This window comes from Sphaerodactylus townsendi, linkage group LG08 (genome assembly GCF_021028975.2).
Source record: "Sphaerodactylus townsendi isolate TG3544 linkage group LG08, MPM_Stown_v2.3, whole genome shotgun sequence".
NCBI lineage: Eukaryota > Metazoa > Chordata > Lepidosauria > Squamata > Sphaerodactylidae > Sphaerodactylus > Sphaerodactylus townsendi.
In genome coordinates this window covers 98,954,792-98,970,397 of record NC_059432.1, presented here as the reverse complement: position 1 = coordinate 98,970,397, position 15,606 = coordinate 98,954,792, and the positions used below count along the sequence as shown (strand labels likewise).

The 15,606-nt window shown below is 45.3% G+C and overlaps 1 protein-coding gene across 2 annotated transcripts in view; it reads left to right on the top strand.

Moving 5' to 3' along the window:
- The first annotated feature begins 1,486 nt into the window (after positions 1-1,486).
- MFN1 (mitofusin 1) overlaps positions 1,487-15,606 on the top strand; it is a 39,752-nt gene continuing 25,632 nt past the window's right edge. Inside the window, exons 1-5 of one of the 2 annotated variants that reach the window (XM_048505898.1) lie at positions 1,487-1,619; positions 5,834-5,955; positions 8,465-8,600; positions 11,448-11,610; positions 14,614-14,738. In XM_048505898.1, the coding sequence (XP_048361855.1) occupies positions 5,841-5,955; positions 8,465-8,600; positions 11,448-11,610; positions 14,614-14,738 (539 nt within the window). In that variant the 5' untranslated portion in view covers positions 1,487-1,619; positions 5,834-5,840. Of the gene's footprint in view, positions 1,620-5,833; positions 5,956-8,464; positions 8,601-11,447; positions 11,611-14,613; positions 14,739-15,606 lie in introns of those variants that run through there. The other variant, XM_048505899.1, reaches the window with a different exon arrangement.

Genomic DNA, 15,606 nt, shown 5'->3' with positions numbered 1-15,606 from the left:
TATGGACAGACACTGTTTTGTCTCAATTCCAAAGCCTAAAGTAGGTTATGTCTAGTAACATGAAGATCAAAATCTGTAAGCTTGGAGATAAACCCTTTTTGTTTGAAAGGGAAATTAATTGTAACACACCTATATATTATATTTTTAGCTACCACTGTTATTGGCTGTAGACCTGCTTTTCTTACATTCCGCATAAAGCACTCATTATTTAAGTATTTACAAGTGGGGACCTGTGAGGCTTATGGGGGGAATCCCATCCTTCCCACCCCGCGTTGAGCCCAGGTGTAGCTCTTTCAACTCCCTCCCTTGTCACCTAGCCCAGTGTGGCTCCAGGCTTCTGCAGCACTTCCAGACGCAGCCACAGTGGTGATGGTATGTGGGAACCACGGTGTGGGTCTGGAGCTCCCAGACACTAGTATTACCATGGCTAGGCCCAGAATATCTCCCAGAATGATGTCATGGCCAAGTCTGGCATGACTCCAGCTGCTGATGCTGCCTCCACAGAAGTCCACTATCTGTATGTGTACAGCCTTCTATTTGAGAGGATTTAAGCCTCCCAGAGAGCCAGTCTGATGCAGTGGTTAAAGTGTCAGACTAGGATCTGGGAAACCCACTGTGCTACGGAAACTTGCCGGGTGATCTTGGGCCAGTCACACACACTCACCCTGGCTAATATTTGGATGGAAGACCTCCAAGGAATGCCAGGGCTGTAACACAGAGAAAGGGAACCTGCAAACCACCTCTGAACAGCTCTTACCTTGGAAACCCCACTGGGTCAGATGTGATTTGATGGCAAAAAGCCCCTCCCCAAGGTAATATTTTTAGGTTTGTGGATTTTTCTTTCACTTCTGGGGATCTCCTTTACAGAAGTATCTGTTTTATGTCAGCGTGGCCCTAATATGTGGGTTTCAGATTAGGCAGTACTGGACTAATAGAATGTAAAGTATCTTGCCCCAAAGGGATCAAAAGCAGGTTGTGGTCGGTTTTCCAGGCCTAAACCCATTGGCTCTCTTTCAGCCAGAATTTCCAATCTGCTGTTGAGGTCTGCAGGTCTCCAAGAATGAACAGTGGATCTCCCAACTTCAGAGGAAATGGCAGTTTCAGCTGCAGGCTCAACCTGGGTTAGGGTTGCCATCCTCCAGGTAGGACCTTGAGATCTCCCACTCCCCCAAGCTGAACTTCCCCATGTTCAATCCCCTAACCTTCAGGCATTTTCCAACCTGGAGTTGGCAAGCAACCCTAATTTGCCCCTAGGACTGGCCCGGACGTGAAGCCAGTTCCAACCTGCCTCCATTGACCTGCATGGAGGCTACGGTGGCTTCCATTCTGCATTAGATCCCCTTATGAAATGCAAAGCGGGAATGCTCTGCGCTCAAGTCTCTCCTTTTCCGAAATGGGAACAGAACTTCCAATCACTGCAACGGAAACAGCCAAAGTGTATGCGCAGAAGCAGAACCTGACGCCCGCAGCGGCGCCCTCACTAAAGATGTCGGCGCCCAGAGCCGGGAGGAGGAAGAGGGTCAGTGGCGGCGGAAGTGGAGTTGGCCGCCTCCCGGTCGCGTGAGGGCAGGAGGCGGAGGTCGCCGCGGAGGCCAGCGGGGGGAGGCGAGCACGAGCAGGTAATTGGCCGGAGAAGACGGGGAAGGGGAGCTTGTTGGGGTTGGTGGGCTTGTAATTGACACGCTTGCAATTTACACGCTCAGCCACGGTGTTTCTCTCTGGCAGATCTCATGGGAACTCCAAGTTCCCTGCTAACTTATATACAGCGCCGAGCATGTTGTCATGGAAAGGTAGTGGGAGCGGTGAAACTTTCGGTTGACGTTCTGTGCGTCGGGGGACCGGGAGGAGTCGGAAAGCCCCATGAGAGCTCTCTATTTATCATCCCTCTCATCCTCGTCTAAATAATAACCTGTGTGTTGTGTAAGGCTTTCATGGCCGGAATCAGCTGGCTGTGGGAGGTTTCCCCACATCAGTCACAAAACCCTCAACAGCCAAATAAGTTCCTGTACAACTGGAAAGGGGCGAGGGGCGTAAACAGGAGTTATTACGGCCTCTTGCCAGAACCACATGGTTCACATGCAGGGGGTCCCATGGCGTCTCCAGTTAAAGAGCTCAGGTGATAGACCTCGACCTGTGCACCTGGCTAGATTTACTGCCAATCAGAGAGGAGAGCACCTGGGTTAAGCCAATGGTCTGACTTGGTTTAAGGTAGCCCCATGTGTTCCAAGGAATTTTGGGCCACCTTAAAGGCTGATAGTATTTAATTCTGGTATGAGCTTTTGTGGTATGGAACCCACTTCCCTGGATGTGTGTAGTGGGTTCTTAATAGATGCTGAGATGCACGTGGTTAGGTGGGATTGAATCCCCAAGTTCTCCCCTTGACAGAAAAAGCTGAGTCATTTGGGAAACAGTCAAGAGAACCTCTGTGGAGTCTGTTTTGGAAAGGTCACATTTGCTCTTTTGTTTTGAATGGTATTTGGAATATGGGTTGAAGGAGGGAGGGATAAGGTGCATTGCTTCATGAGAACTCACATTTGGCCCTGCTGGCTCACAGGTGCTTTCTCTGAACCTGAACATTTGATGGATGAGTTCAGAATCTCATGGGCATGCTCTCAGGTAGACAGCGTGATGCTAATCAACTTGAAGCCGTGATTTCAGGAGATGGAGTATGTTTGAAGAAACTGTATGGTAAGAAACTGTGTTGCTGAACAGCACACAGTGGGGCATTGTTTCAGCATAATCCATCCAGATTCCGTATAGCACAGAGAACTGGTATACAGCTTACAGCCAAGATACTGACACTCTGCATTTTTCTAGGTCAGTATGACACAATTGGAAAAGGGCTGTTATTAACCAATGCTCCTCACTGGCTGTTTTTCTCTCACTGCAAGACCTTTTGTCACAATCAGCTTGGATATACAAATAAAACTCACGTATACAGAGTAAGATCATTAGTTTGGTGGTGGCCTTCCAGGGCCTCAAATAGAAGACTGTTCTTACTGAATTGTGTATTCTTGCATGTCAGGGGGTTGGACTTGATGGCCCTTGTGGTCTCTTCCAACTCTATGATTCTGTGAAAATCTGCCTAATTCAGCTTCTGAAGATCAATGAAAATTAGTGAAACGGCATGTTGTATCTCTTTGGTTGGTAGTAATAATATGTATTACATGGGTTTTGTTTATTTTCCTTTGGGCCAACAAGACTAACCTGCAATTTCTTTAATATATTACTGGTCAATTTCAGTCTGTATTTGACACTTAGTAGCGTAGCCTCAAAATAAATTTCTAATAGTTATAACAGTTCAAGGCTGCCATCATAAGTTCCAAATTTCTAGAGGTTTTGCGTGATAAAAGCAGATTTGAACTCTGTTAGATGATCTGTGCTGATTTTTCTAGTAAGAAATTAGCCTTCTGTTGGGACCTAAAGTAGGCTTTTAAAATTTGGTTTGGGTGCTTTTATGTTGCTTCTTAATAGAAAGGTTCCTACAATGAGTCTGCTTACGGCCAAAATATAATGGAAACAATAAGGAACATGAAAACAAACACCAACTTGAAAGCAATACAACCCAGAGGGCAAGGAAGAAAAACATCCTCCCCTGATCTCAGCAGATGTCCAGGAACATAAGAGCACCTTCATTTGTTATCTAAAACTCAATGGAGTAGGGGACAGATGGACAGAGGTGGGGTGTGAGTGTCACAGAAAGGGTCCTGCAAATGAAAATTGCCCTGTTCCATCTTCAGTGGCTAGCCTCACCTGACAATCTTTAGAGTTGAGCAGGTTCCTATAAGAGCATACAGTCCTTCGGGTGCCCTGATCCCAGATAGTTCTAGAGCTTTGAAGGTAAGAAGAACAGTTTGGATTTATATCCCTCCATTTCTCTCCTGAAGGAGACTCAAAGGGGCTTACAATCTCCTTTCCCTTCTCCCCTCACAACAAACACCCTGGGAGGTAGGTGGGGCTGAGAGAGCTCAGCAGAACTGTGATGAGCCCAAGGTTACCCAGCTGGCGTGTGTTGAAGTTCACAGGCTAATCTGAATTCCCCAGATAAGCCTCCACAGCTCAAGTGGCAGAGCAGGGAATCAAACCCGGTTCCTCCATATTAGAATGCACCTGCTCCTCTTAACCACTATGCCACTACCATCACTTTGAGTTATAACTAGAAATATATAAGAAGAAATGTGCAACGTGTATAACAAAATACATGCTTCATTAGTGGTGCAATTCTAAACCTGTTGAAACCAATCAGTTTAGAAGGGTGTTACTTTTCTTAGGATTGTACCACAACCCTTAAATTAAAATACCCAGGTTGGATTAGAAGGGTGTGTTCATTATGTTGTGCTTATCTTGCTGAATGAATAAACACTGACACACTTTGATTTTATTAAATGTAGTAAGATATTTGTTAATGCACTAGTTATATTTTTATTCCCTTCTTTTACTATGGAAAAGAGTTCTGTAAATACTGTTTTATTTTCTTGGATTACAGCTGGGAATCACCTGAGTAAAGTTTTTGACATTTGTGGTGTGGCAAAGCTGATTCAATATAATTAAACTAGGCTGCAGAAGATACCCCAAATTAAATTGAATGTTTAAAAGCATTCGGAGCCCTTCGGGGATCGGGCGGTATAGAAGACGAAACAATAAATAAATAAAATAAATAAAAGTTTGGTATTGCTAACTGTGATTGGCATAGGTTTGTTTAAATGGGTGAATTTCTCTCCCATTCCCTTAAGCAAAGTAGTGGTGAATGAGAAGGAGCTGAGATAGTGCTTACTAGAAGAACCCCTTCCATTCATAAAGCAAGATGTTTATGGAGAATTACTTTAACAAATTTTATGAACAGAAAACTGAATCAAGAATTCCAAGAAAATGGAATCATTTTTTCACATTACTCCTAAAAATAAGATCAATAAGATATAAAGGTTGAAGAGACTTATGTATAAACATAAGAATACGATATTATGGGTTAAACAAGGACCAGGGGGAAGTTTTATGAACAATCAGAATAAGTTAAAAGGTGAAAATTTGATGTGATGATATATAGCTTGTAAGAAGTGTGACTAGAAACTAATGACAGTAATCATACATCAATGTTTATATTGTATTAGTATATTCGATTATTAGAATTTGCTTGTGAAGCACATTGTTTAAATATGCTAGTTCCCTAGTGCTTAGAATTATATTTGAAAATATCCTTTTTTTCTTTTACTGTTCTGCTATTTTTAATGTCTGCCTTCTATTTTCTATTATTGAAAAAAATATGAATAAAAATTATATCAGGAATTAATGAAAACACATCAGGAATGAATGAAAAGATGTCTGTGACCTGTCATCTGTGACCTGTCAACTGCAGTACAACTGTCCTCAATAGCTGACAACTGTTGGAATAACTTCCTCCAGGGCGGGGGGTTCTGTCCCAGTGGTCATTTTCCCTGCTATCGCTGTTTTCCCTAACCAGAGGGAGATGAGATGAGATATTCATACCCAGTGCACAAAGTAGTAGGAACCTCTTGTCTTTCTGGCCTGGATTCTGAAAGCAGTGGTGGCGAACCTTTGGCACTCCAGATGTTCTGGACTACAATTCCCATCAGCCCCTGCCAGCATGGCCAGGGGCTGATGGGAATTGTAGTCCAGAACATCTGGAGTGCCAAAGGTTCGCCACCACGGGCCAAAGGGCTACTTCCCCTCATGGTAAGGAAAGGACGTAAGCAGTGTAGGTTTCTTAATTGAGCTGATGAAGTACTGCCTTGGTTTCTGTTTCGATTGCACACATGGGGGAACTGAATTTCAATTACTGTTCCAGCTAACTTCTCTACCGTTCACTTTTTTTCAGCTCCACAATGGCGGACACTAATCCCTCCCCTCTGAAACACTTTGTGCTGGCAAAGAAGAAGATTACTGCTATTTTTGAACAGCTGCTGGATTACATTACAGAAGGAACAGATTTTGTTAACGGTTAGTTTAAACTGTGCGGTGGGCGGTAGCTACGCATCTTTGGAGCAGTACTCTTTTGTTAAAAGAGAAGGTGCTGGTATTCACAAGAGTACACTGTTTCCACTAATTCATCCCTCAGGGTTTGAGAGGGCAGGAAAAAAAGACCCTATCTTTAGAGCAGTAAGAAAATCTTGAGAATCGTACTTTCTTTCATATTTGGATAATGCATTTGCAAAATAATGTGATTGTTTTAACTCGTTATTGGATGACTCAGAGACCACTGGATTCTAGTGTTGGAGGGGGCAAGGTTAATATAGGAGGTTGGCCAAGATTATTGGGGTTTGGTCACACAGTGTAAAACTAGGAAAGGATCTAGCTAAACTTTGGCTGTGTGATTTTCCCATAATGTGGCCTCCCTGGGGTCTTGAATCTGCCCTTCAGTGCCTGCCTGATGCTATTGACTGATCTTCTCTGATGGTCCTGGGCTAAGGGAGTGTCATGGCTGTTCTGGTTTCCACAGAGTAACTGCCGTGATGTCACAGCAACCAGCCAATCAGTGGGAACTTTGGAATTGGAGGAATGTTTGATAACTGTATTTGCTTAATGAGCTCTGAAGAACGGCAGGTTGAATGTCTTGGAACCTTTCAGAGGGGGGCAGATAAGTGATACATGCTGCTGATAAAGTGAACAATGTTAGGCATATTTTTAAATGCAAAATCAGGACAGAAGAGCTGCAAATATTTCTTTATCGTGTAAAACGATTCGGAGTTGCAAAGGACTCCCAGGACCTCTTGAGGCTTGAGTTCTGGACAACTAGAGGGCAGAAGTTAGAAGGTAAATATGTTTTAGCAGTCATAGATAAGGGACAGCAATGGTCTTTCCCCCCACCACTGTACTGGGTAAGGGGAGAGTAAAGAGGAACAGCCACATGGACTAGTGCAAGGAAGTGGGGGTGGACAGGGAGGAATGAGCAAGGTAATAGTTACATCGTTCACCTCTACATACCTCCTTGTGCTCTGAGGTCAGGCAGGGAGGCTGTGCTTTGGAAACCCAGAGGGATGTCTGATTAGGACCCACCATACTAAAGATTAAGGGGAAGGTACACCCACAGTAATGATAAGAGAAAATTTGTCCCCACCAGGCTGAAGACTAAAAAATCACAAGGTATTTTATAACATCATAGCAATGTTGAAGAATTATTTCAAAACAATTTTGTGCAATACAGGCACATAGGAACACAGGGTGAGGCGAGAGGCATAAGAAAAAACAATTTTGCAGAGCGTGACCCCAATGTGATTATATGTTAGAGCAGCCATTCTCAACCAGGGTTCCGTGGTACCCTGGGGTGCCGTGAGCATGTCCCAGGGGCACCCAGCTACACTACCACCACCACCCTCATTTCCTTTGTGGTGTCTCCCACCGGGTGCCAGCAAGGGGACACATGGAGCTGGTCCCATGGGGCAGGGCCTGCCACAGGTCAGCAGCCACCTCACCACCCCCCCAGTGCTTCCCTCTCACCCTGGGATGGGAAGGTGGGGTGTGGCTGCTGAGGGGCAATGGGAGGGGAAGGTGGAGGGTGGCGGCAGGGGTACCATGAGATATGAAGAGTGAGGTCAAGGGAACCCTGACCTCGAAAAGGTTGAGAAACACTGTGTTAGAGCATTGAGAAAAAAATCCCTATTCTTTGCTTAACAGCCTTGAAGTTTTCACGAGGCCTGTAATTATCTAGATTCTGGCAATAGTATTTGCTGTTGTGTGTTAAAAAAGAAAAAAATTACTGTGTTCCTATGTGCCTGTATTGTACAAAATTGTTTTGAAATAATTCTTCAACATTGCTATGATGTTATAAAAGACCTTGTGATTGTTTAGTCTTCACCCTGGTGGGTACAAATTTTCTCTTATCATGATTAGGACCCACAGCAAGGCCTTCTTGGCCACTGCCCCTGCTCCTTGTAACTCCACTTCTTGGGACTGTGAATGGATCACATATGGCAGGTCTTCTAGCACCAGTTTAAAAATTCTGTTTAAATTCATGGTTCCCCCCACCTCAGCTAGATTTTTAAGGCTTCACCTCTCTTTTATTGTACTGATTATTGTCACATTCTCGATTTTACTAGTGAGGGGATCCCCTTGAGTATTTTCAAATGCAAAAGCGCCCTATAACGTATTTCACATAATCTGGTTTGGGGAAGAGGTTTGAATTTTTGCAACAGGTAGGCGAAACTTTTTAACTTTGATGGGTTCTCTGAGCACTTAGGAAGAGCATGCAGCCTGTGATCCTGTGAAGGCCTGTAGTTTAGTGGGTCAAGATTAAACTGCTCATTGCTGGGATACTTGGTCTGGGTCTCCTGTTTGCCAGTCAAATCTGAGGTAACAGGCTAAGTGCCCTTATCTTCTGGGACCAGAAAGTTGGGTCCCATATTCTTCCCCTCCCCATTACATGCATTCGTCTGTTAGATACATTGAGAAGTCTTTGAGCTGAGAAAGAGCCTGTTGCGTGCCACTATATAAAGGAATTGTTTGTTGACAGAAACCTACAAAAATCCAGAGCTGAAACGCATCGTCACCGAGGATGATCTGGCGGAAGTTCAGGCGTATAAAAACAAGCTGGCCGTCATTGGCGAGGTGCTTGCCCGGCGGCACATGAAAGTGGCCTTTTTTGGCAGGTAAGGGGTTAAAACTGACACATTCTGGTATGTGCGTAGGCTTCAGCCTTTGAGCAGAATCTGCCAGGAACCTCCCCTGCCCAGGTCTCCTCATGAGGAATGGGGGTTAATCAGAACATGGAGAATGCTCTAGTGTATCTGGTAGCAACATTTCCAGCACTTCATGTACCTAAAATGGTGGAGAGGAGATCGATCTAAAATGCTTTGGGGGCCCCCACTGAAAAGCAGATGATAAATAATGTAAGTGAATAAATAAATGAATTATCAGGAGTCTTTCCATCAGCCCTATAATGGAGTTTAGCATTGCTGCTCCCATACTGCAGAGCTGAACAATTTCAGCTTGCTTGCAACGCAGTCCTGATTCCATTTGAAGTCCACTTCAGTTGCGTAACTCTGCTTAGGACCGCCTTGCTGACGGTGAGATTTGAACAGAGAACTTCACAGCTCCGGTATTTTTAATGTCGTTTGTGCAAGGTCACTTACTAGGTCGCTTTTGTCCTTTTGGGCACCCGTTCGTTTTGCCGCCGTCTTGCTGGAGGGAGGCTGTCAATTGTTGGCCAAATTCCCCTCTTCACTCCCCCACTCACTGGTTGGTGTGAGAAAGAGGAAGCCATAATTTCTCTCTTCCATCCCTGGCTCTACTGTGGGCTCTGCAGAGGTGTAGCTCTGGGGTGAAGTCGCATAACACACCAGGCACGTGCCTGGGGTGGGGTGTGGTTAGGGCAAGTTCCAAGGAGTGGGATGGGGACAGAGGACGCGCCAGTGCACCGGGCGCTTTCCCCCTTTACTACACCTCTGGGGCTCTGCCAGTAGTCACATTCCTGGAGTTGAAGCCAAGTGAAACTGCCTTGGCAGCAGTGCTCAGGACATAGAATGAGTGCGCTGGACCAAAGCTCCAGGAGCAGCTTTGTGTAATTTTGTGTAAGTGTTGAATTGATGTGGAACGTGCTTTTTCAAGAGGTTTCATTTAAAAAATGGGGGGGGAAAGCCTGTGGAGTGAGACCTGGGCCCTGCAGGACTTGGTGACCTTCTCAGGGCCTGCAAGACAGATGTGTTCCGCCAGGCTTAGAACTGAGATAGTGACAGTGTCCATGTAGCAGAACTCCCTTTTCCCCATCCCTCTCCTTTTCCCTCTATTCCCTTGAGAGCCAGCGTGGTGTAGTGGTTAAGAGCAGGTGGATTCTAATCTGGAGAACCCAAGTTTGATTCCCCACTCCTCCACCTGAGTGGCAGAGGCTTATCTGGTGAACCAGATGTTTTTCTGCACTCCTACAGTCCTGCTGGGTGACCTTGGGCTAGTCAGAGTTCTTGGGAACTCTGTCAGCCCCACCTATCTCACAAGGAGAGATGGAGAGGAAGGAGCTTGTAAGCCACCTTGAGTCTCCTTACAGAAGAGAAAGGTGGGGTGTAAATCCAAACTCCTCCTCTTCCCCCTCCTTCTTCTATTTGCTCCCTTCCCTATGTGATGTGTAGCATATCATGATTTTACAGGCTTTAAGTTAGATACTATTAGCCTATTGGAATTAATGACATTGTGCTTTGAGGAGAATGTCTATAGATTTTATTGAACCTCGTATTGCAGGAAGGGTGGCCTATAAGCCGAATACAATAAATAAGTAACCTTAGCCCTTCAAAGTACAGTGAAGTACAATGCCCTGTGAAATCTTCAAAGTCTTCTCTCCCCGGGGAAATTCGTCTGCCTCCTTCTATCATAAGTCTTCTGCCACCAGGTGAAGATGGCTTTGTTTTGTTTTGCATACCCCGACAATTGTAAATTGGCCCTCCTCCCTGGTTGTGTGTTTGTATGCATTTACAGTAACGTTTTATTTAATTGTGTTAAATATTATAAATGTTTATATATAATCATGTCTGTGTGATACATATATATAAAATAAAAGCTTTCTAATAACATTGGGAATGTTTAAATGTTTTAATTTAATTTTTAATCACCCTGGCAGATCTTTAATTGGGTGGAAAGGCTGCCCAGGATTTTTTTAAATGAATAAATTCAACCAATAGTTGGGGAGGGTTTCAATTTTTATATGACTTGTGGTCATATAAGTGATGCTGGTAGTCTCAATTGGCATGCAACCTGCCAGTCACGAATTTGTCTTTCCTGGGGCAGAGCTTGGGTCCCCCAGTCCCAGAATGTCAACTTCCAAAGAAAGAAATAGATTCCCCGCAGCCCTACTTAAAATTGCCCTCTTGACCAGTGTGCTTAACTTTGTGTTTCCTGGTTGTTGTGGGTTTTCCGGGCTGTGTGTCCATCATCTGGTAGATCTTGTTACACATTGTTACACACTGGACACAGTGTGTAACACACTTCTCTCTGTGATACACCACTGAAGATGCCGGCCCCAGATGCAGGAGAAATGTTAGGAACGAGATGGGGGGAAGAATTAGGACTAATAAAAGGAAACACTTCTTCACGCAACGTGTGATTGGTGTTTGGAATATGCTGCCACAGGAGGTGGTGATGGCCACTAACCTGGATAGCTTTAAAAGGGGCTTGGACAGATTTATGGAGGAGAAGTCGATTTATGACTACCAATCGTGATCCTCTTTGATCTGAGATTGCAAATGCCTTAACAGTCCAGGTGCTCGGGAGCAACAGCCGCAGAAGGCCATTGCTTTCGCATCCTGCATGTGAGCTCCCAAAGGCACCTGGTGGGCCACTGCGAGTAGCAGAGAGCTGGACTAGATGGACTCTGGTCTGATCCAGCTGGCTAGTTCTTATGTTCTTATGAGATCTACCAGACCATGGACACACAGCCCGGAAAACCCACAGCAACCAGTTGAATCTGGTCATGAAAGCCTTCGACAATACTTTGTGCTTCCTCTCTGTAGAACCAGCAGTGGCAAGAGTTCTGTGATCAATGCCATGCTCTGGGACAAAGTGCTCCCCAGTGGCATCGGGCACACCACCAACTGCTTTCTCAGCGTGGAGGGAACAGACGGGGATAAGGCTTACCTCATGACCGAAGGCTCCGACGAAAAGAAGAGCGTGAAGGTAGGCCCTTCTCGGGGCTCCAAGCTGGTGGCCGGGGATCTTATTCCAGTGGTGGCGAACCTTTGGCACTCCAGATGTTATGGACTTCAGTTCCCATCAGCCCCTTCCAGGCCACTGGCCAGGTGGCCATGTTGGAAGAACTGATGGGAATTGAGTATGTCCATAACATTTTGAGCCTGCCAAAGGTTCGCCAAAGGCTCCTGATCTTACGGCCCTATTCAATGAGGGTAAGAGGGCGGAGCCTTCGCTCCAGAAGGGAGGGGCTGGCCTCCTGCTTCACTGGCCTCTGCTTCTCCCCAGCAACTGTGAGAATCTTCTCTTTCTTTTTTTGCCCTCAAGTCACAGGTGACTTAGGGCAACCCCATAGAGCAGTGGTGGCGAACCTTTGGCACTCCAGATGTTATGGACTACAATTCCCATCAGCCCCTACAATTGGCCATGCTGGCAGGGGCTGATGGGAATTGTAGTCCATAACATCTGGAGTGCCAAAGGTTCGCCACCACGGCCATAGAGTTTTCAAAGCAAGCAACATCCAGAGGTGGTTTGCCGTTGCCTGCCTCTGCGTCTTGCCCCTGGTATTCTCTGGAGGCTTCCCATCCAAATACTTGCCGGGATCGAGGCCGAGAGTGTGCAATTGGCCCAAGGTCACCCAGCAAGTTTCCATGACTAGAGTGGGGATTTTTTTTTTTTTTGGTAATATGATTATCGCAGTGGCGTAGGAGGTTAAGAGCTCCTGTATCTAATCTGGAGGAACCGGGTTTGATTCCCAGCTCTGCTGCCTGAGCTCTTGCGGAGGCTTATCTGGGAAATTCAAGTTAGCCTGGTCACCTCCCACACACACCAGCTGGGTGACCTTGGGCCTAGTCACAGCTTCTCCGAGCTCTCTCAGCCCCACCTACCTCACAGGGTGTTTGTTGTGAGGGGGGAAGGGCAAGGAGATTGTCAGCCCCTTTGAGTCTCCTGCAGGAGAGAAAGGGGGGATATAAATCCAAACTCTTCTTCTTCTTCTTTATTAAATTTGTTTCCAAATTGACATTATCAACCATAAAAGTTACAACCACAAATATCACTAGACAAAAACAAACTAACAAACACATTTACATTTTTTAAAAAACCAACTTTTCGTACTTTAGCATCTCACCTTTCCAAGACGCACCAGTTTCCTTCTCTTCTTATTTTATCTTACCAAAAAAAGATTAACCTACTTCCCACAACATTAATTTTTTTTAACTCATAATTTTTTCTTAACCGTATCCAACTCCTAATTCGTATACTTTTATTGCTTAAAAAAAAGTTTTCAATACTGAAGAATTTTAAACTAAATCTATATATATATATTATTTTAATATTTACATAAACTCAGAATATTTGTTTTACTGTCCAATTTGTCCATATTTATCAATAACGGTTCCCAGTCCTTAATAAACTTTTCTATTGTTTCTTGTTTCATTATAGTTGATATCTTATCATAACCCATGTATTCCATCAGTATAGAATAGAATAGAATAGAATCTTTATTGGCCAAGTGTGATTGGACACACAAGGAATTTGTCTCCGGTGCATATGCTCTCAGTGTACATAAAAGAAAAATACATTTGTCAAGAATCATAATGTATGTTGATCCATTCTGAAATTTCTGGTAGTTCTTCACTTTTCCATCTTTTCGCAATTAATGTCCTGGATTTCCCAGACCCTTGTCCTGTGGTGGCGAACCTTTGGCACTCCAGATGTTATGGACTACAATTCCCATCAGCCCCTTCTGGCCATTCTGGCAGGGGCTGATGGGAATTGTAGTCCATAACATCTGGAGTGCCAAAGGTTCGCCACCACGGCGCCTAGTCCAATGCCTTGACGAGTACACCACGCTGACTGCCTTTTAGAATCCCACACGCAAAATTTTAAAAATGACGAAAATAAACAGGCAAGCCAATAGAGCGAGCTCAGAAAATGGCCTCGAGGAGGAAGCCCGGGGACTGCACAGCATTGTGGGAAACATGTTAAAGAGATCTGCACAGCCGGTAAAAATGCTTCCGCCAAAGAATCGCTGAAGTGAAAACGTTTCCACAAAAGAACAGCTAAAAAGAGGATTTATTTAAAACATTTTCAGGTTGAAAATAAAACGTTTTTTTTTTTGGGGGGGGGGGGGGGGGCGGGGCGTGCAGAACTCCACATAGGAAATTTTTTTATTTCCTGGCTCAAGATGTTTTATTTGGGTTGTGCGGAATAGGCCACGGCCTTGTTTTCAGGCCTTTACCCTAGGACTAGAAACACATCTGCCTTTCCTGCACCAATGAAAGCCAAGCAGAAGCTAGTAGAATACATCAATACGTGACAGGCACACAGTTCGTGATATGCATTAAATTCCTTGAGGTAACATTAGTTTCAGAGGGTAGCCCTCTTGGCCTGCAGTGGAAGAGCTGGGTTCAAGTCCACTAACACTGTAAAGACCAACAAGATTTGGAGGCTAAAACCTTTCGAGATTCCCTGCCACCTTGACTTTCAAAAGTGTATACTTTCCAAATCTTCTTGGTCTGTAAGGTGCTCCTGGACTGGAATCTAGCTCAAGAAACTGTAAGGTTGTTTCAGTTAGCTAGGAGCTTGCTTCAACCTTGGCACTACATTCTTGGTTCTGGGCGTCTTTCCCGGAGCTATCGTTACCTCTTGCTTAGCCTTGCCGCTTACTTGCTTGCTACTGTCCTGTGTGAACTTGCTCCTGGGAATAGTAAGGTGGGAAAGAAGATTTGTTTATGTTGGGGTTTTCGCGGGAAAACTCAGCCCGTAAAAAGCGGGCTGTTTGGGAGAGTCTGGTTAGAATTCGCATTGTCTGTAGAAGATCATGATTGCCAGATCAATAAAGAACTATTAAGGTTACTGTTGGCCTGGACTTTGCTGATTCCTTACAGAAACAGTGCAATTGGGAACAATCAACTTCTTTATCTTTTAATGTTGTTATACCACTGGAAAATATTTTGACCTTTGTCTAACTTGTTAACTTCTTTGTAGACGGTCAATCAGCTTGCCCACGCCCTCCATATGGATAAAAACCTAGAGGCCGGCTGCCTGGTACACGTGTTTTGGCCGAAAGCCAAGTGTGCCCTCCTACGAGACGACTTGGTGCTAGTGGACAGGTACGGTGGTTGACGTTAGTCCCGCGCCTAGAAGGTGCCCCAAGGGCAGTGGATCTCCGGTTCCTCTCTTGGTGGTGGTTTTCCCTCTCCGTTTGCTACGCTGATGTCCACAAGCTAACTCAACAATGCTAGTAAGAAGGAGTCTCGTGACCGAACTTAAAGATGGCGTCCAGCTCTTGGCTGCACTTAAATTCCGTGTCGGCAAAACATAAGCAGGAGCGCACCAGCATTCTCTGCCGCTTTCGAGCCGTTCGGGCCTGGCCTTTTGGAAGGGAGCGGGCCTGCTATTCCTGTGAAGAAGGGTAACAAAGACTCGGGACGAAAGCTTCCAAATAGGGGCTGGAAATGGTCACAAAAACAGAAAGTCCTGTTTCTACGCCTTAAATCTTTTGAGGCCTGATTTGAACAGGAGGTTGGCGCACGGCCAAGAGAGCTTTCCCAGGCAGAGCTGCTTGAGGCCGTGGAGTCTTTGTTGAAGCGGCGCCGCAGCCCATGCAAAGCAGCCTGCCTGTGCTCTGTGAGCAAGCTGGAGATCTGCGGCAGAGACTGTGCTGCCGTGCTAAGCCCATGGGGATGCTCTGCCTGGGTGGGAGACCCAACTTACGGGAGATGCTGAGCCGTGTCTGAAGTGGTACAGGGAAGCTCTTTGCCTATGCAGCCTGACGCTGTGAAAAAGGCAAACTCTATGCTGGGGATAATTAGGAAAGGAGTTGATAATAAAACTGCAAGGATTGTCATGCCCTTATATAAAGCAGTGGTGCGACCGCACTTGGAGTACTGTGTTCAGTTCTGGTCGCCACATTTCAAAAAGGATATCGAAGAGATAGAAAAAGTGCAGAGAAGGGCAACGAGGATGATTGAAGGATTG